Source organism: Etheostoma cragini, chromosome 20, assembly GCF_013103735.1.
Source record: "Etheostoma cragini isolate CJK2018 chromosome 20, CSU_Ecrag_1.0, whole genome shotgun sequence".
Lineage (NCBI taxonomy): Eukaryota > Metazoa > Chordata > Actinopteri > Perciformes > Percidae > Etheostoma > Etheostoma cragini.
In genome coordinates this window covers 4,826,523-4,848,026 of record NC_048426.1, presented here as the reverse complement: position 1 = coordinate 4,848,026, position 21,504 = coordinate 4,826,523, and the positions used below count along the sequence as shown (strand labels likewise).

The window sequence follows — 21,504 nt, the reverse complement described above, 5'->3', positions numbered from 1 at the left end:
GGTGCCAGACGCCATTGCATGTGAGCAGCCTGTAGGTTTACAATGCTCAGGTTGAGTGAGGCCGAGAGAGCAGCCAGCCTGAGATCTGGAACCTTGGACTCATAACCCCTATTCTCAAAAATGGTTACAGAGGCATTACATATGATATATATAGTAGTCTGGGGAAGGTTTTCTGTAGTATTGTTGATACCAGAAAACTGTCCTTCCTAAAAATCAAATTGGCTTTTGACCGAAATATCGTACGTCAGACCCCATTTACACTCTGCACACGCTTATCAAAACTACACCAAAATTAAAAATGGGGAAATATTTACAGGTTTTATAGACTTATTGAAAGCGGTAAAGGGGGTAAAGTTTATGACACTATTAAATCCCAATACCAGCTGGCTCGGAGGTACACGGAGCTAAACACAGTCAGTAGTAGACAGACAGGAAAAGAGAGAGAGACAGGTACACAGACCTAAAGACAGTCAGTAGTAGACAGGTAGAGAGAGAGAGAGAGAGACAGGTAGAGAGAGAGACACAGGTAGAGAGAAAGACAGGTAGAGAGAGAGAGACAGGTACACAGAGCTAAAGACAGTCAGCAGTAGACAGACTGGTAGAGAGAGAGACAGGTACACTCAGTCTTGAATCAAAAGATTTGAATCTAAATTAAAAGACGAGCATAAAGAACAACGGCAAAATGAAAAAACAACTACAACACAAGCTCCTCTGTTATTAATCTAGCAGCTAAATATGTCTTCTCCTGACACAATACAAGGCTAAATACTTAGAGAATTTTAGATATTATAATTTTTAGTTTTCTGTTTTGTATTGTTTCAACATACCCTTTGAGGGACATGCACATCATTTGTTTAGTATCTACAATTATATCATAAGTATCCTGTTTACTTGTATTATATCAGATGTATTTACTCCTTGTTTATATGGATCTTTGTTCTTGTGTTGAGAGAGAGAGAGAGAGAGAGAGAGAGAGAGAGAGAGAGAGAGAGAGAGAGAGAGAGAGAGAGAGAGAGAGAGAGAGAGGGGAGCCCTAACCATAACACCATAATCTGACTGGTTTTCTTTTGTGTACATGGAAAAAGTCGTAGATCTTTGAGTTCAGCTCCTGGAGAAATGGTGGCAAAAACAAAAGTCTTTATAATTTTATATATATATATATATATAACAAGAGCTAACTAAAATAACTAGTAACTAAAGCTGTCAGATGAATGTAGAGGAGTAAAAAGTAGAATATTTCTCTGTAAGATGTAGCGGAGTCGAAGTAGAAAGTGGCATTAAAGGAAAAGACCTAAGTAAAGTTAAAGTATATCCAATGTGTAAAGTGTACAGTACTTATGTACTGTACGTAGTTCCATTCCACCTGTGTTTACAGTTTACATGTTATTGTTTAAAAAATGACCAATACTCATCATTGAAGAGTATTTTATTGAATAACTTTTTCTCTCTACTTCCTTTCTCTACAATCTATACCCATCACATGAATGGAAGCAACTGCCACCATTGTGCTCTAGTGTGATTGGCTGTGAGCAAATCCATGCAAATCTCTTTTTTCCCTAGATATGTGTGCAGAAACAATCGAATGCAGGTATCGTTGGCCTGGAGAAGTTTCCAGCCATACACCTTCCCCCTTTTTGTCAAGAGCTAAAACCTGTTGAAGGTTCCTGTGCACCTCATCAGGGTCTAATGACCCAAAAGTTGTTGACAACGTTTTTCCATGGCCAAAGTTTTTCATCCAGCGCAGCTGTGTCTGAAGGGACTGAGGGAACATTGTTTGCATGTGTGTGCCTTTGTACGTGTGACAGCGTAATCCCCCACCCCCCCCAATAGATTTTTTTTAAATTACTGGATCAATTCTTTGCTATAGTGGTTACAGCTAAAGGATGCTAAGCTATGCCCTGAGCATATTTATTCATCAAATTCACCATTTCATATTTGAACATCAGAATACTGCATCCTTAAAAAATGGAAGTGGGGTGGGGGGGAGGCCCTGTAAAGGGGGTAAGCCAGCCTCCACGAAGCGTGGCTCCTATGGTGCCATTTTGATGCTACCCAGCACTCACCATTCTGTAATGGGAAAATTACATTCAAGCAATGATTTCATGTTAATTATTCATAAATGTATTCCCAACTGCCTCTCAGGGTGTATGACATGTGTGTCCTCCCTGAAGGAGAAAACTCAATTTGTTGTGACTTTGCATTTTCCCCTAAGGACAAATGCCACAAAACAGTTGTCTCGGGAGACATGTTTATGTTCCCAGGTCCCAGGTCCCAGGTCAGGGCCATAGACTTATCTAAAGGTCAAGATGGTCGTTTTTCACCCTAGATAGACTGACCGGTCAAGAAAACTTGACGCACAAGGGACAGATGCAAAGGACATAACAGCTCCGGCTTGTCTGCCTGGGAAGATTAACTGTTTACTAAGAGCAGACTGGTTTCAAAACCCGGTAATCATTTATGTTTACCTTTGCTTCTAACAGACTTCACTGGTCTTCTTTGGCTTTTCCCAATTTTTTGAAATGACAGTTAGGTGAGAAAGGGAGTGAGAGCGGGGGAAGACATGCAGGAAATCCTCACAGGTTGGATTCGAACCCTGGACTTCTGCGTTGAGGTATAATGGGGGTGTAGCAGTACTTGTTAGCTGTTGGTCTGCAGTGAAAATGTCAATGCTCAAGCAGGTAATGGAACAGTAAATGTGTCTTCATCTTACTGGTGGCATCCAACTACTGCAATCAACATTTCTCAATATGAAGCATAGGGACCATTTAAACCTAATTTGCATTACAACTATTTATAAATAATACATAATACAACAGTGTGTGTGTGTTTCCTCGCTAAGAACAGCTGTGGCAGATAAACAGATGTAAATCCCTCCCTGCTTCACCCTCCGAGGTCTAAGGGCATTTTTACATTTCTTCTTCAATTGTCCTTTTAAGGTATTTGCATTAAACTGATCCCCGTGTGTTTCATTTCAAAATGTTCAGAACACGTCTAGCTTTCTGTAAAGTGATGCCCAAAATTGTTCCGGAGCAAGGTAAAAAGAGATAATCTCTCCCTAAAGTGTAAATATTTCTCAAATCTCTTACCTACACTCAGTTGTTTTAGTGCTTGAAATGAGTTTACAAAAGTTGTGGGTTTAAAAACAGTAGCGTAATATATTAAGAACACAGCAAATAAATGTCTAAAATTAAATTTTATAATAAGGCTTTTTGAGTATGGGTGATGTCAAACATTGCTTGGACTGGTTGGTGCGTCTTCTGTCCTCAGAGGGGAGAGCAAACTGATTATTCATAGCTGGACATGTTGTATGTCTACATGAGGATAACATCGGGTCCAATGTGGAGGGGACACTGGATTGTGTTGTAACCCGTTTCTCCAAATCAGCAGAAAAAGAAATTGCCAGTGGGCGGGCAGGGTGTGTACTCTGACCCCCGTACTGCCTTATCTCGGCCCAGTAATACGCATCGGAGGCAGATGCTGCTGTAGCCCCAGTCAGGCCAACATCTCTCAGGAACCTGAGTGGGCGGAGACAGACACACAGCAGCTGTGGCACTGGTTCCCCAACAGCAGCATAGTGAATTATATGTATTGCATCCTTATTGTATAAGAAGTACTACTATTAGCATTTGAAGCACCCTTTTTTATTAATCGTCGTCCTTGTGTTACCAGACTCTGCACACACGTAGCTACTATGCAAGATGTCTGACACTGTTTTCGACATGAATTGATGAATGATTACATGAATTCTTCTCAATATGTTCACTGCAGAAAAAAAATAAAGCTGTCTAATGACCGCCCTCTGTTCTCGACAAGAGGAGCTGGATCTGCCTAAAAGTCCCAACGCGATCAGCGTGATATTAATCAGAACCACTTATGCTAACGAGACCGTGGATTACGGTAATTGATGGATTACTTATGCTGCTGTGTCTAATCTTCTAAACATATGGCCAGTCTTTCCCTCAGGAAGTTCTATGGTACATGAGCCTTGGAACGCGAGTTATTCTGGAAAAATCTTTTTAAAGATGAATATGCAAATGTCTGCAACCAGGTCGGACACACTGGTCAGCAGCCGCGCTCCAGTAATGTTCTGTCTGTTTGGGTTTGTCTTATGGCATTTTGTTTTTATTTATTTAGTTTATACGCATGGTGGCACGCAAGTGTATGGTTGTTTTTGTAAAAGTGTATGTATGCATGTATGTACTGTATATATATATATATATATATATATATATATATATATATATATATATATATATATATATATATACACACACAGGCACACACACACACACACACACACACACAAATCATAAGAATATCTCTGTTTAGTGTTGCCTTCTGCTTTTCATCATTGTCCCTTTAACCTCCACTCACTCTCATAACTTTCTCCTCTAATGTATTCCTAATGCATTTCATATCAAAACAGCCCCCCACTGTGGTTCTTATTAATGGATCTTGTAATGAAGCTGGACTCATATGTGGCTGGAGGCTCATCTCCAGTTCACAGCTGACATATTATTCGCTGGGCCAGGACATATTGCTGTGTGAATAGAAGGCCAAACTAAAGTCCCCTTCTCATAACCAAGCATTCATAATGGAATAGGAAATTAATCAGCTCATCCTTTTTTTAAGAAAAATAACTAAACTGGGGGTGTGCTGACCGCCGTCTACTGGAGCCTGCACACTGACTATGGCGAAGGAGCTCAACCAACCACAAGAGCTCTGGAAAGCTACGTCAGCAGAACTTATGATAGATATTTTTGTCGACTGCTTTGTCAACGGTCAACATTGAACCCTTGGACTCCAACTTGTCTCTGGCATTGATCGTCCATCATAAAAGCGTCCCGCGCTGACCTTTTGGCAAATTGATCTGGATTCAGCATGTAACTAACAATCCTGGCTGCCATTCTTTTGACAAAAACTAGTCGGCGTATTGACTTCTGTCTGACTGCTGTCTGATGCAGCAACACATTAACGGCTTCTGGACCTCAACATTCAAGAATCGTTTTTATCAGGACAAACTTTGTCTACTGACATCTATGTTACGGACTGTGTGTGTGTTTGTGTGTGTGTGTGTACCAGATGCCATTGGACACTAATGAGAGCAGGGTGTGTTACAACCTCGGGGAGCGGTCTCATTCCTCAGTCTGGGGAAATCAGTGGCTTCAAAACCACAACCAACACACTCTCCCTCTTCTTCTGTTCTCTCCATCCTCCTCTGCTAAGTCTACTTTGCCTCATCTCCCCCCACTGCCAGAAGGTACCGTGTAAGTTAACCAACCACTGATGCATCTCCACAGAAAAAAAAAACAACTTCCGAATGGCTGCAGACTCTGAAGAAGATATCGATTGCAGTTAATCTGTGGATGGCTGGTAAAATATCCCTTTCTTTAATGAGTCAAACACCACCTTCCTCTGTCCTACTACTGTTCCTGTACATCCGCCCCCACGCTCCCTTCAAAAGGATGCTTTTGAAAGCGTTTCAACTATCCTGCTGGAAAAGGAATACTTTCAAGGAGGGAAGTGATTTTTAGAACGAAGCCTCCTTATTATGCTGTGAACACACACAGTCTAACCCATTACAGTGGTCCCCCTTACATCCACCCTCTCCATCCATCTAGCACTAACCTCCTCTCTCCCTGATGAGGCTGTGGTCACACAGCAGCTTCACCCCCCACTTAGTCAGTATATTATAGTTATAGAGTGCAATTTGGTAAAGTGTAGTCTATTTTGGGTTTAATACGGTAATATGTGCACAGTTTAGGTGTATGGTTTTAAATTGGCGTATATTAATGAATGAAGGAATAACAGAATAAATTCTATTTTACTGAAAGTGTCATGCCACTAAGTGGCCCATCACACACGGAATTACATGACGCCAATACAAAAGATATTTCATCCACAGCTCCCCGTCCAATGTCCACACACAACGTGATCTACTACCGCACTAAATATGGAACAAAGGAAACATATTGCAGCAGCCAAAACACAACAGTGGAACTCCTAAGTTGTCCAACATTTCATACATAAAACAAAAGTACTCTATAGTCACATGAATATCTCCCTTTACTCTCAAAAAGTACAATTCCTCAAATCCTGTCCTCTGAAAAAAACATGTGACATCTGTTCAGCCAAGGCCACCCCACCCGCATGTCCCATATCAACATTTTCTTACATGATCTACTGTCACTCATATCCACAACTGTATTCCATGGTCTGCCCCACATCTCTTAAATTGTTTATCTTTGCCATAACGCCCCCTAGAGCCTCCCAGCAGCCTCAGAAAGCACAGTGGTATCCCTGAAAAAATGTTGATGCTCATCAAGATAAAAACCTAGATATTTTTGTAGAAGTTTGTGTAATTTAACTAAACTGAAAACTCCTAAGTGACAGTAATGGAGACCTAGAGTGCATTTTTTGAGATTTCTCAACATTAATTGAAATTAAGCAGTTTTTATTTTTTTAACAAGCCTTGGCAACAGAATGCATCACTTGTAAACTTTCTTCAGTTTCTAAACAGTATAACAAGATCATTTGCATAAAGGAGGGCACACTCATCCCTCATTCACATTCTAGTTGTATAATAACATTCACCAAATCTTTTATGGAAACTGCAAAAGCACCCCGTCACTAAAGTGTTTATTTCATGTCCATAATTTTATTTAGAGGTTGTACCAGATTAGGTTTACAATGTTCAAAAAACACCAGATATTTTGTTGTACTGCATTTTACTGCAGCTCCTCTTTTCACACTGTGTGTTGAGCTCTAGGTAAGGACTACTAGCCAGTCAGAAGCAGGGTTTGAGGGCGTGCCCTGACAGTACCTAGGTAAGGACTACTAGCCAGTCAGAAGCAGAGTCTGAGGGTCCTGACAGTACCTAGGTAAGGACTACTAGCCAGTCAAAAGCAGAGTATGAGGGCCCTGACAGTACCTAGGTAAGGACTACTAGCCAGTCAGGAGCAGAGTATGAGGGCGTGCCCTGACAGTACCTAGATAAGCCTACTAGCCAGTCAGGAACAGAGAATGAGGATGTGCCACTCCGAGCTGGGCAAGCATGTTACAAAGTAAGGTAAAGGCTGGACTACAATCGAGCAGTTTGGGCTTTTTCACTTTGTAAACCGAAAATGTGCACAAAGAACATATAGTATGCAATAAAGGAAAGGAAAATGAGCACTCATCCCCGACACTAGGTTCTGGATCTCTATAAAATTGTTTTACCGAAATGTGAATGAAATGTATAATTTACTCGGATTTCAAGTAGGTTGTACAATAAGAGATTTCTATTTACAAGCTCAAATGCTTTATGGAAATCTTTATAACAAATTAAAGTATGCAGCCCCTTTTCAATCTGTTGAAATCACATTCCAGGTGTGTATATTGTGTACATGATCAATGCAAGCCCTTTCCTTCCTAAATCCATTAAGCTTTTCAGCCAACATATGTGTGTTATCAATAAAGTTCATTGGTCCGTCAAGTAGAGAGGAGTACAGTATAGTTTGGATACTGTACTCAATAAACTCATCCATCTATAGTTTAGGGCACTGGTTCTCAAACCTTTTTCCATAATGTACCCCATTTGAATTGTTGCTTTAAGCCAAGTAACGTCAATGATATACTTACAGCCAACATTTAAATGCTAATGAGAAAAGGAGACAAAAACTGTAAAAAAAGACAAAACCTAGGACCTTGTGCGCCAAACCAAAAAGACACGAACGATTTTTAAAACTTCTATCACTGCAGTCAAAGCACGATTTGCGATGCAGACGTTCTCATCAGGCCTGTAAAACAGGTTGTTGTAAGTTGGGTAGCCTACTTTTAGAAATGTAACCAGAATGCATTGTTTGTTTAAATTCTATGATGGCTAAGGCACGGTTTTGCGGAATGTTTTTCAGGGCTTCATGTGGACCAAATAGGCTATATGAGATTTACAACACAGTCAAACAGATTTTACTTTTTCAATCAAATGAAAGCATTTCAACAAACTTTTCATGTCTGGCCCTTGATGTGAAATTATATTTGACACCCCTGCCTTAAGCCATTGTTTGAGCTCAAAGTCTTCCCACCTCAATATTATCAAATGTACTGTACTGCCATTATATATCTTTTTATGAATTTAAAATATATTTTCTAATTAAATAAGGCCTGTGCTCTGATATTGATGTATTTCAGAGTGTTGATGGTACAAAGTAAATGAAATCCAATCCAGCCAGAAAAGTCAATTATTACTTTTGAAGAGGGCGATGAATCAATTTAAAAAGAGGCCGTGACATTATCTTAAATGCAGTTTCCAAGAACTTCTCTGCAGCCTTTTTAAGCGTTTTGTTTCCCAACAAGGGGACTGATGTGAAATCGGGTCTTTGTGAAGCATTAAAAGACACCTGATGATTGGCTGCTGGCTTCAATGGAGCTGAAGTGTGTGTGTGTGTATGTGTGTATGTGTGTGTGTGTGTGCTGCTTATAATGATGACGTAAGACAGGCTGCCTTTTACCTTCCTGTTATATTTGGTCTCCCCCATATTTTGTCTTATGCTTTTAAAATGTCAGTCCCTTTCCAACAATATTTTTTTTTTTGCTCAGATGTTTTTCTTGCCTACCCTTCCTCCCTCCATTCCTTTATTTTGATCTTTTTCCATCTGATTCGGACTATCTGCTGCTGTGGATCTAACATGCTGGCCACTAGCACCACAGATTAATCCTCCTACAGTCGCTGGCTGCTGCCGTTTCTACGGGTACCGTCCATAATAATGTGAAACTGATTTAATATTCATCAAAATATATAGATAATATGATCTATCAACAATAAAAAAAAAAACTCAGCAAAATGAAGTAAAGCTGATAATTCAGTCCGCATAGGGCAGCATTGCGGTAATAAATGAGAGGAAGAAAGCCACTTCTGACTTTGAAATGACTACCTTCAAATAATGTGAAAGGGAGAGTAATTATAATTATTATTCTCTTTTAGAACCTAGTTCTCTAAGCAATCCCCTGCTGAGCAGCGAACAGCTACTAGAGACTAATTAGGAAGGAAAGTGGAACATCTAGGAGCAAAAGACACAGATATTTAAGTAGGAGGAGACCAAACCAGAGCAAAAATGAGAGCTTATGTTTTGGAGCCAAAACCTTACTAAACTGAGACGTTTCACAGTGTTAACAACGTGTTTAAAACCACGAACATTACCTTCTCTGGTTTAGAAACGAGGACAGAAAAGACTCTTGTGGGTAATTTTTCTTGCTACAGTTAGGCGCGCTGATTTATGAAACGCTCCTGTGGGTCATTTGAAAGGGTAGGAATAAACAACCTACATGGTGGTATGGTTTGGAAGACATGCTGGATTCAGGACTGGCCACAGCCGTCCTTGGCCAGACCCCACAGACGCCCAATGTGTGCGTGTGGACAGGAGAAAGCAGCGGAACACAAAGTCTAACCCCTGATTTCCACCAATGGGGGATCATATCTCCCTGCACTACACCTCCAAGACGCCATAACGGGCGGGGACGGGCCTGATGGCAACAGGTCGGAGGTTTTGAAGTTCCGTTTACAGAAACTCCATCCTGTTTGATCACGTGATCATAAGTGAATTGGCGAGATCTCGTGGGTCCTTGTGACTTCAGCTGTCAGTCATGGCCGCAGGCGGACCTGGTGGGTGTCAACGGACGGCGGAGCACGGAGCCAATCCGTAGATGGAGGAAATCCAAGGTAAAAGGAGGATTAGTTTCCCTACAGATCCGGAGGCAACTTCTTGGTTCCAGGACTTTGCATTGCTAAGTAAGTTAGGTAAGTAAGGTTACCAGGGCTGTGTGTCTGTGTGCTTGCTTTAATTTTGGTTTTCTGCTCTCTGGTAGCCAATGAAAGATTAATAAGAGACACAATAAATATATAACAAAAGGATCCTTTTACTATTGTAGATTAAAGGAAAGTTACGGGTCATTACAAATGAGCTCTGGACATCATTTCTATCAGTAATAGCAGAATGATTTTATTTTATTATCACCCACCCTGTCTACTGGGAGCTGTTAACAAACCAACCTCTTGCTGCCCCGTTGACCCGCTGGACGTATTGGAGCTGGGCTCTCACAGTTTTCCGCTGCATTGAGGCTTGATTAGTGAAATGTCAGGTACGCTTGCTTTAACTTCCAGAAGAAGAGGATTAGATCATCTGGCTAATTGGCTGTTGGCTTGCCTGCTTGTTACTCCCTGTCACCCTATTTCAGACAGCTCTGCCAATACTTTGGTGAGTAGAAAATGTTATTAGAACTGGTAGAACCTCATGGAAAATACTAAGAAAATTAAAAAAAACATGAGTTGTAATAAACTGTTGTTTTCTTTAAGACGTATTTTAGAGAGACAGCTGTTGAACCAGGACTCTAGATAAATGTTAATTGTTTTTTAAGGTTTCCTATTTTGTGAGTGTGTGAGTGTCTTAACATGTATAGTATGTACTCTCTGTTTTTAGCTGTCTGGGTACTGTTTTTAATGCGCTGTGATAAACCTCGGGGGGTCCTGAAAGGAACCTGATAAAGAAAGAGAACGCCTCCACCAACTGGTTTAACTGGTCCCCGTCCAGCAAACAACCGCTGGGTTTTGCACTCGCTCTCTGCCGTTGCTATTCTCGGTCAGCAAAGGTAAAGGAAACTCATCTGGGCCCACTCATGGTTATGAGAACGTGCACTACACTGGCTGCTGCAGGCATGTCTGCCATCAATGCTATCTGTGCTTGTCTCGGTTAGAAAGCACTTTCTGACATTATCTCTGTTGGCTTCTTATTCCTTTTTTTCCGTTCCCTGGTGCATCTCCTCCTCATGATTATTACAGTACGAAGCTGCACACAGCAATATGTTCAGCAGCAGATAAGAGTCACACTGTTTGTGTCCCACTCTTTTCAAAGTCCTTTCTGAGCTGAAAGTCAGAAACCTCATCATCTGGCCGTTCGTTTCACATATAATGACGGAAGTGACTCAACTTTTGTGCCTTTTCTTTCTGCGTAAGCAGTGCTTACATTTAAAAAAAAGCTTGAGTTGAAATAGCAGGTGTTATCACGTCGTGTTGAGAGACTTTCACCTCTTTTAGTTTCCGCCCTGCTGGGATTATGAAAGCCATTCAAACCGGAAACAAATGCGCCAGCATGACAATTTGGAGATGAAACGTTTCAACATTTGACAATCAGCTGGTTGACCTTCTTTCCAACAGCCAGCCAGATGGTTTTTTTTGTCAAATCCGAGCTTTCTTTTGTTGAGTTTTTTAGTTGTTTCTCTTCCTATTTGTTCCATTAATCTAATGTGCTTCCTGTCTTTGTCATGAGCTGCTTAAGGACACATGAATTATGTTTTCAGGATTCTTTTAGTACGAGTATATTTTGATGAGATATTTGCCATTCACTGCTTAATTGGAGCCAGACTTTGTATTCATGCTGTGGGTGTATCAGTGCTACACAATCATATACAGCTAGTGTTGAAGGGTTGATTTCACGCATTAAATCCACGCTACGGCTGCAGCTAGCTCAGATTGCCTATGAAAGACTAAATGATGAAAAATGGCCCATTACAACTTCCCAGAGTCCAAGATGTCTTCATATGTATTGTTTTGGCCCAACAAGTCCAAAACCCAGAATTAGTTACAATACTAAACATTCAGATTCAGGCATAGGAGGGAAAAAAAGACACTGCGTTGTCTGCATTTCTTTAAACCAATCACAGCGGTCCTGGCCGGCGCTGAGCTCCGGACGCAGCGACGGCGGCTCTGCTAAATAGTCTCGGAAAAGAACTTGAGGAATCCTGGAGGAATTTTTTGCACCCCGCAAAGGAGACCACCACATCCAATATTAAATGAAGTTGACATCATACAGTTACGTGAGCTATATAAATCAGCTGTACATAGTTACACCTAATTATCTCTTACCAATGGATCTCCGGGGGTACTTGGTCCACACCAACCCAACCAATCGGTCCCAAAACGTCCCAGTTAGAGAGGACACAATCTAAACATATTCTTTGTAAATCTTTAGAATCATTCCGGGAAAGAACCAAGCAGGTCTTTCTTGTTGCACCGTCCTTATTTTGTTGTGTGGGTGGGTGCGTTTTGGGGTTTTGACTCCCAGGGTCACACAGAAAAACACAACCCTTTAACAAAGCATCTAGTAAACGACATGTCCACATACCTAAGATGGCGATGACCTCGTCGTCCTGGATGACCTCCAGTGACCCCGACACAACAAAGCACAGGGTGTCGACGCTCTCACCGGAGTGGTAGATCAGGTCTCCGGGGGCGCAGTGTGTGGTCTGAAACTCCACGGCCAGCGAGCGCAGGCAGCCGTCGCTGGCTAACCGGAACGCCGGGTGTTCGTTAAACACCTAAGGGAGAGAGCAGCAACTTTAGATCTAGTAGATCTAAATATAGAAGAAGAAGACAAGCTTGAAAGCTCTCAAATAAGTGAGTAAACGGACATTTAGTGAAGACTGTTATGTTGCTTTATGATGTTAGCTGGTTTATTAGTCAGCCAAACTTGTTTTAATTTGTGTGTCTTCTTTGCACAAGGACCTCATTTATGGTAAAATGTGGGGAATAGGACGTTTAGGACCCTGTCTTGCACCCAGTGCAGCACAGCGCTAAGTACAAGGTTCTTTGCTAGTTTAAGACCGACGCAGTTGTCCTATTCTCGCCCATGCCGTTTAAATAGCAAATGCACCTTCACCCTCTGTTTGTCCATGGGAGTGCTGGTCTTACAGGGAGGTGTGTTCAGGTGCATTCTGGGCGTGCTGGTCTTACAGGGAGCTGGGAGGTGTGTTCAGGTGCATTCTGGGCGTGCTGGTCTTACAGGGATGTGTGTTCAGGTGCATTCTGGGCTGATCGCGCCATTGACCAACAAAAACCTCTAAAGTTAATACCGCAGTATTTCATCGTTACTTTAACAGCACAGTAGTAAAATGTGCCTAGGCTCATGCACAGAGCATGCACACTATGCTTGTTACACAAACACACAAACACACACACAGGGACACACACTATGCTTGTTACACACACACACACACACAAACACACACACAGGGACACACACTATGCTTGTTACACACACAGGGAAACACACTATGCTTGTTACACACACACACACACACACACACGGACACACACTGTGCTTGTTACACACAAAAGGGAAACACACTGTACTTGTTACACACGCATGGACAGACACTATGCTTGTTACACACACACAAGGACGCACACTGTGCTTGTTACACACACAGGGATGCACACTGTGCTTGTTACACACACACACACACACACACACACACACACACACACACACACACAGACGCACACTGTGCTTTTTACACACACACACACACACACACACACACACACACACACAAGGATGCACACTGTGCTTGTTCCACACAAAGACGCACACTGTGCCAGTTTTGGGATTATTTGTGTTAGGTTCAAATTCTGGCTTATTTTTCAGCGAGTAACCATTTTCCGGGTTATAGGGCTAATATTTTGACCAAAGTCCTGGGTTGTTTGTGTTTCCGGGTAATTTTTCAAAGAGTAAGCCATGTTCTGGGTTATCGGTCTCGGTCTCTCTCTTTCTCTCTCTCATGTCTAATGTATTTTGTTGGACGGGTGTATTTTATGAAGTCATTATATTATTATTTCAACATAGTTTGTAATATGACCAATCACACTTGTGTGTTGTGTCTATAATGATCAAACATTTGTAGGAGAAATAAAGTGACACCCCCGCTAAACATGGATTATATATATAAATTATATAGTTGGAAATTAGTTGGTCCCTATTTAACCCGGGAGTTTTTTGGTTTGAAATGAAACAAAGTGAAATGGTATTATCATATGATCTGCTTGAGTGCTCCACGCACAATTCCATTTGTCTTCTACACGCGTCTTCTACTTTTCCTTTTATCCCTTACTGCTGCAACAGTGCGCATTTCCTCATTGTGGGATTAAAAAAGGATTCCGAATCTTTGACTCAGATGAGTTTCTTCTCTCCTTCCTGCTTAGTAAATCGTCCATAACAGCAACTTGCCTGGCTTTTAAAGGGCATGGGAGAGGACCTCTGATTGGTTGATTACATGTTACCCCAGAACACACATCTGACTAATGAAGACACTAAGTACAGCCCTTTAGAACCATGACAACTATTTCCACCGTTAAACTACCAAAAGTGGACTGGTACACGCCCTAAACACATGCGCAACTTATATTGGGTAAAATCTTTCAAGGATAAAAGCTTAGTGTTGACCTGGCCTTGAGCCACTGTGGACTTTGACCTATACATGTCTTGATATAACTATCGAAATGTCCTGGTTGTGCAATCACTTTTAATCAACCTCATTAACATACATTCCTGTAAAACCACTCTACCGGATTAATTCTTTTAAAGATATTATGATATAAAGCTATTTGAAGCAGCCGCTCTGAATGACAAGACCTATTTTAGCAGCTTCGGAGTATTGGCCCTTAGCGATGGTTGTTACACAGTCACCAACGTTTGGCACCCATATCAGTTCTGTCCATAAAAATGAGTTTGGTGTTGAGAAATATGTGCACTATAATCTGTTGAAGGTGATAATACATGTGTGTGCTCAGTTCAGGTCTGGTATACTCCCTCTCCAAAGAGAAAGAGGACGTTGGGAGGAAGACAGACTGTTTCATTAATGTGAAATTGAAAACAGTTTATTTTGCTTGGTATTGTCCATATTGTCATGACTTACGATGATTTAAGTTAGTGTGGTGGGGCTCAAAGAAAGACAGCTTTGTATCCATGATTCTCTGCCTGGAAGTGACATCCCCGGTTTATTCCTTGTTTTTCTGTGGCTGTAGTTTTGTTTTATGTATGAAATGTTGGGCAACGTATGGGTTACAATATTGTGTTGTGATAGGCCCCTTAGTGGCAGGACACTTTCAATAAAATATCCTATTATACTGTATACAGTATCATATTGTTACCCAGAAGCCTGAGCGCTAATGGTTGCATCCAAGGACAGGTGCTCAGCACGTCTAATGGATGGATTTTTTCACTCCAGAAAACTAGAAATCAGTTTGTGTGAATTAGGTTTAATATGGGGCCTAAGGCCCATTCAGGAGTTGGAGAATGTTACTGCCACCTTCAGACATCTGGGCAGTTCTAATTTATACATTGTTTTATCCTTTGGGTTAGTGTTGTGTTGGCAAGTTAGTCCTTGTAGTTTCTGACATTTTATAGAGTCTCAGATTGTTTTTAGATCGACTGTGTTTACATGTGTAGGATTAGAGGATTCTGACTTCAGCTTCTTTTTCCTGAAACTAAAACATAAGCCATCAGGAGTCTATATTCACAGAACCGTCCACACATAGTGGTTCTGAAAGTATAGTAGTCATGCCTACGGTCTCAAACATCTCTCTCAGAGAAGGCCGAGGATGACGGGAATGTCTTGCTGCTTGTCTGCTTGCAGAGATCTGAGGACCAGGTAACCATCGCCCTCAGATTGGACAGATAGTCTACAGGCTGTCTGGATTTACCCTGCAGAGATCTGAGGACCAGGTAACCATTGTAACATACCTTCCTGTTGAGGTGGACGCAGATGTCGGCCCGCATGTCCTTGGGACAGATGGATAAGACCTGGAAGACAGGGAGAAATAGGGGGCTCAGACTGCTGTTCACAGAAAATGAAACTCAATTTAAAAGATAGTCAAAGAAAGTGTCTGATGGTCAGTTGGCGGCGAGATGAAGGTTTAGAAATGTATAGATTTTTTTAATCTGCATTTCCGCAGAGTGCTGAATAGAGATTAGGCTACACCACGTTATTAGTATTAGGCAGAACGTTGGCCTATTGGTTACCACTGTTGTCATGGGCCTTTCTGGGTGGCGTGTGCATGTTCTTCCCGTGTCTGCAAAGGGTTTTCACCGGGTGCTCCGGTGTCCCCCACCTGCCCCCCTCCCTCCCACTTAATTGGAAGTCACTTTGGATAAAAGCGTCAGCTAAATGACATGTAATGCAATTATGCTATTTGTAGAATAAGATTGCAGCGGTGTCTGTGTAGGGTGGTTTAGGATGGATTTCCAATAACTTCAGAGCGTTTGAGACGTTAGAACCCGCCAACCCACCAATGCTGGTAGATTTCGGCAGTGGTAGGTTATACAGTCACTTCTACTAGCCACTTTGGCAAGTGGAATGCAATTATATTGTCACAATGGTGGCTGGAGTACTTGGCCACTGTGCTGCCACCTGACACAGGCAGCCCACGGCCGGAGTACGCTGGCTTGTACGGCACACCAGAGCAGCAAACCGTGGGGACTCCTTAAAATATCCGCCAGAGCTTATGTTGCATTATGTATAAAGTGTGTGTTTTTATGTTTAAAAGTCGCATGACATGATGCTTTTTTATGCTTTTATATAGACCTTAGGGGTCCCCAAATACTGTATCTGAAGTCTCTTTTACAAAGACCTTAGTGGCCCCCTAATACTGTATCTGAAGTCTCTTTTACAAAGACCTTAGTGGTCCCCTAATACTATATCTGAAGTCTCTTTTATATAGACCTTAGTGGCCCCCAATACTGTATCTGAAGTCTCTTTTATATAGACCTTAGTGGTCCCCTAATACTATATCTGAAGTCTCTTTTACATAGACCTTAGTGGTCCCCTAATACTGTATCTGAAGTCTCTTTTATATAGACCTTTGTGGTCCCCTAATACTATATCTGAAGTCTCTTTTACATAGACCTTAGTGGTCCCCTAATACTGTATCTGAAGTCTCTTTTATGTAGACCTTAGTGGTCCCCTAATACTATATCTGAAGTCTCTTTTACATAGACCTTAGTGGTCCCAAATACTGTAGGCTTGACATGTAATAAAATACTGGTACTGCTCTACTTAGACAACTGCCTACCATCCAGTGAGTTTTTCTATTCAACATTCTTCCTGTAATCCCAATAACCTGAACGACATACTTGAGTGAGTTAAAGGTCTGGCTTTCATAAGATGGCCACGCAGCATGATATTTAGACGGGTTTGAGATTTACCAGCTGTGGAAAAAAGGCTTTTCTGCTCAAGAGCACATGAGCAGAGAGTGGTTGTTCGGGGGGGAATCAAAACCCAAACATCCTGCTTCCCGCTCAATTACCCAGCCAACTTTGCTGTGTGTATTACTGCAGCTCATCCTGCTGCTGATGTTATTAACTCCAGCCCTGTGTGCCACAAATTGTACGCGCCATTGTAAGCACTTTGTCCAGCTCATTACAACACTTCTGAGAACGAGTCTAATTAGGTGAAACATAGTAGAAACTAAATATTATCCCATCTTCCACCAAACTGCCTCATTAAATATGGCAAGGGGAAAACAATTAATCATCTAAAAGCCTCTGAAACACCAAAAAACAACAGTATTTAAAAGATGCATCCGCTCCATTTAGAGTGCAGGATATTAGCAGCACCGAGATGCTTCTGGGAGCCTCAGGTCTTCTTTTTTCAAGTGTGTACAGTGTGATGGCCCTCAAAGTGACGAAACATATCCACTAATTGGCCCAGCTCTTACTGCAAAGGATTTATACTGAGGGCAGTGTTGGCTTATGTCTCCTCAAGGGTGTATAATTATCTAAACAAACAGTGGGAAATGGGATTGTTGGGGACGAGGATATCACACATGGTCTGAAGAGAGAGACAGAGAGCATGACAAGATTTTAGGAAATAATATTTAAACAGAGCCTTTTTGTTGGACGATAAGATTGAGTATCATCATCACAAGCCTCAGTACAGCCATCTAAGGTAACGATTGAATGATTGGCCAGGTGCCAATTCAGCCATGTGATACCATCCATCTGCACTGAAAACTAGTGCTGTCAGTTAAAGGCGTTAATGACGGCGTTAACACAAACACATGCTGTTGCAACAACTAGTAACGTTAGAAAAACTACAACACCCACCGGATCTAGCTCGACCGGAAACACAGCAACAGGCATGCCCCATACTCGCCGTTTGGGCCAAAGAGTAATAACGGTACGTTTTGAGTGGATGGCAAGCGCGAGACACCGATATGGACGCCAATAAGATTCTGGATGGTAAGTTACTTTTTAAAAGTTGCCAAATGTTTCGTTGACGAGACCAGAGTGATCTGAGAGTTTGGTCGTTGTGAACTGAACAATCATCGCAGCACGACCAGTCTGAAATACCCCGCCCCCCCAGTCTGAAATACCACCTGATGGCCTAGCACACAGCTTGTGCTGATCCCCCCTTCAAAGTATTTTTTCACCCTTCTATTGATGGCCAATGTTACACTGTGTGAGAGATTATTTGCTCCAGGTGAGAATGTTATTTTGAAATTGAACACTAGAGTAGGCTATATGCTGGGGGGGGGGTCTTAAACACTACAGTAGGCCATATGCCAATTTTGAAGTCAATAAAAAAACATTTGCACAAAGTGAGCCGATCCACTTGATGATAACATCATTAAATTAAGAAAAAAAATAATGGGACAAAAAGAAATCAAGGGACATTTAGAATATATAAAAATGTGACCTTAATTAATTAACTATGACATTAATGTGATTCAATATTTGAATGGTTTGACAGCACTACTGAAAATGAATTGCATTATTATGTTCCTCCAAAGGTGGCAGAGGGAAAGTAAAAGAAGAGCCAGAAATCAAAGAGGAGTTAAGGCTGATTTCAGAGGCACGCTATATTCACTGGCTGTGGGAAATGGTAACGTTAGGGCCATGAGTAACGATAATTACGCTATGAGCTATACCCGCCCCTGTAAATTAAAAAAGGATGATATGATGTGCCATCATGTATAAAAGAAGATTTTTACAGGTGTTGATGTCCTTCAAGTGCTGATTGGAGACTAGTCTATGTAGGAACCCTGTTAGATAGATGAACTCTCCTACAAACGTAATACATACAGAAATATCTCATTTCAAATATTTTCCCTGATACTGCGATTGCAATATGTTTCACTATATAAGACAACTTTTGCAACTTATTCTCATTTTTTTTATGTTCAGGAAGTGTCCTGTTTAAGGGCAGATACAATTAAAGGGGGAGTTCACATACATCTGACTGCTTGGATTTGTTGATGAAAACCATGTACAGTTATATATATCATAATGAAAGAGGATGCATCCCGATGCATGAACCCAAGACAGGATAATGGTAATGGAATCGAATGGTGAGACCAGGAAATATCCACAGCCCTAATGGCTTGATCCATGGCTCTTTACGTAGTAGGTTGGAAGCAGCAGCCTCCGAAAAGATGAATCATCAAAGTAAATTCTTATATGCAAAGTTTGGAAGCATCTCCTTTTTAGATCTTTCGTTTCTTCAGTTTTTAGCCATAACAGATCAGTTTCCTCCACTGACATTTCCAATAAAGCTTAGAGGAAGTGGCCTCGGCGCTGACACCTTACATGGGCTCGGCCTCACCTTCTCCGTGTCGATGCCTTTGGACATGGACCAGGTGGAGACAATGTAATCCATCACACGTTCGCTCAGCCCCTTGGGAACCTGGTAGAGCTTCAGGAAGTCCCGGACGTTGTTGAGCATCTCGTGGTAGCGGTTGGTGTTAGCGTACATCTGCTGGAAGATGGTGGTCACGTTTCCAAAGATCGTGGCATAGAGCAGAGCTGGGGACCAAGACACAGGAGAGGGATGAAAGCTATGCTAATAAAGCTACAGTACACACCCACACATTCTAAATCTACGATTTCAGTCACATCTTCTTCATTGTTCTCCACTAACAAAGGCCACAAGATGTAGTTGAAAGCTACATCTGGACCTTGTGCTAAGATGTATTGTGAAAAACCTAGCAGTATCCACCAGTCACCAAGGAAACACATACCAACAACATTTCTAAACACAAACATAGAAACAAAGCACCAATACCTTAGAAAACAACCCTTAAACAGCACCCTGCAAAAGCTCTGAGCAAGTTAAACCTTTTCTAGATTCTAATTACTCTACCAATCACTCCTCTCCTTGCCCCGCTTTGTTTCTTTTGCTAATGATCTACGATTCGAATGCTTAACAACTGTAAGCCGTGTCGTGCAACAAATTGGATTAGCAGGCAGTTGGGATTCAAAGGAAAAAAATGTGTAAGACGTCTCCTGCTAGATGATAAGCGGTATTAATGGGGGCTGTCACTGCTGAGGAGGTGTTCAAGAGGAGTGTTTTCCCCACTTTGGAACTTAAAGCCAATGCAGCGAGCCGTCAGTCTCCTCTGTACCCTGCTGCTGCTTTACTGTTTCCATAGAGACTGCCTCCTCCCAGCCAATAAAAAGACAAAAGAAGAAAAATGACAAGTTTAAAGACATTTGGGTTCAAAATGTGGGAGTTTACAGGAGGTGATGGGATCTGATAATGGCTCATGAGCCACAAAAAGTAAAGTAAAGTAAAGTAAAGTCAGGCACCAGTAAGCTGTGTGGAAGAGAGGGAAATGTTGGACAGACAAAGTCTTAAAGTGACTGTGCGCTTGAGATAAAGTGTGTATGTGTGCACATGATGGAAAGAATGAAAAAGAAATGGATGGGAAAATAATGAAGACCAGGAAAGTGTGTTTCTATATTCAGAGTGTGCCTGTCTCATAGAAGCAATGAGAGTCAGAAAAAAAGAAAAAAAAGAACACAAAGACACAATGAGAAAGAGAGGGTGTTTGGATGAGAGACAAAAAGAGGAAAAGGCAGAGAGACAGCCACAGACAGAAAGGTGGAGCGTGTCAGCAGTGAGAAAAACCACCGTTCCAGTTTAGCTCTTTCAAAGTCAGCAGCCTTTCCAGGACTTTTCCAGGACCCTGACAGCTGCCAACCCTAATGATCTGGAACTGAAAGCTCCGCGAGACAGCCCTCACCTCCACCTAACACAACACTCCTAATTGGAAGACTTGGTGGCTCAGCGGGAGGCCAACGTCACCGCAGCACACAGGCAGGCAGAGGTTTGATGCCCTGGAACCAGGTCTGTGGAGCTGAAACCACATGTCTGTGGTTCTTTGTCAGCACAGGCTGTATAAGGGAGGTCAACACATCTGGATGACCCCTGGTGGCTGGCTGCAGTGTAGGTCATAAGCCCTGCCCCCTCCATGTTAGCGGATGGGACGTCAAATATATTTTTCCAAAAGATGGTTTCTGTCATTTTGGGTCATTGTGATTCTCATCAGTTTGGTTTTTTGTTAGTTATTTGATGCTAGCTGTGACTGCCTCTTAATTGGTGGGCCGGGACTTTGACACCACCGCGATCACTACTTGGAAACGTGGCGTCCATCTTTAGCCAGTCTATGCCCTAAAGCCAGTGACGCTGCAGAATTTGAGCATGCCTAACATGTTAATTGTTAAGAGATAAAATACCTACTCCAGTATACTGATTGGATCCTTATATTACTAATAGCCTTCTAAAAACACTGTTCCCATAGAGAACCTTATGAGTTTAGACAGGTCATTCAGAGCACTCTGGCTACAGTTTATAGCTGTCATTTCAAAACTAAATTTGATGTCTGATATGTCCCCACGGGGGGGGGGGGGGGGGGGG

The 21,504-nt window shown here is 41.9% G+C and overlaps 2 protein-coding genes and 1 long non-coding RNA gene across 3 annotated transcripts in view; 1 reads left to right on the top strand and 2 right to left on the bottom strand.

Moving 5' to 3' along the window:
- Positions 1-21,504, bottom strand: part of galcb (galactosylceramidase b) — a 379,778-nt gene that overhangs the window by 48,272 nt on the left and 310,002 nt on the right. The window lies entirely within an intron of this gene.
- kcnh5b (potassium voltage-gated channel, subfamily H (eag-related), member 5b) overlaps positions 1-21,504 on the bottom strand; it is a 149,485-nt gene that overhangs the window by 43,639 nt on the left and 84,342 nt on the right. Inside the window, exons 9-11 of the mRNA XM_034858488.1 lie at positions 19,411-19,610; positions 15,552-15,611; positions 12,156-12,348 (exon numbers count right to left, since the gene is read on the bottom strand). Coding sequence (XP_034714379.1) covers positions 12,156-12,348; positions 15,552-15,611; positions 19,411-19,610 — 453 coding nt within the window. The remainder of the gene's footprint in view (positions 1-12,155; positions 12,349-15,551; positions 15,612-19,410; positions 19,611-21,504) is intronic.
- Positions 20,975-21,504, top strand: part of LOC117935895 — a 21,399-nt gene continuing 20,869 nt past the window's right edge. The window contains exon 1 of the long non-coding RNA XR_004654840.1: positions 20,975-21,075. This is a non-coding gene — a long non-coding RNA (uncharacterized LOC117935895). The remainder of the gene's footprint in view (positions 21,076-21,504) is intronic.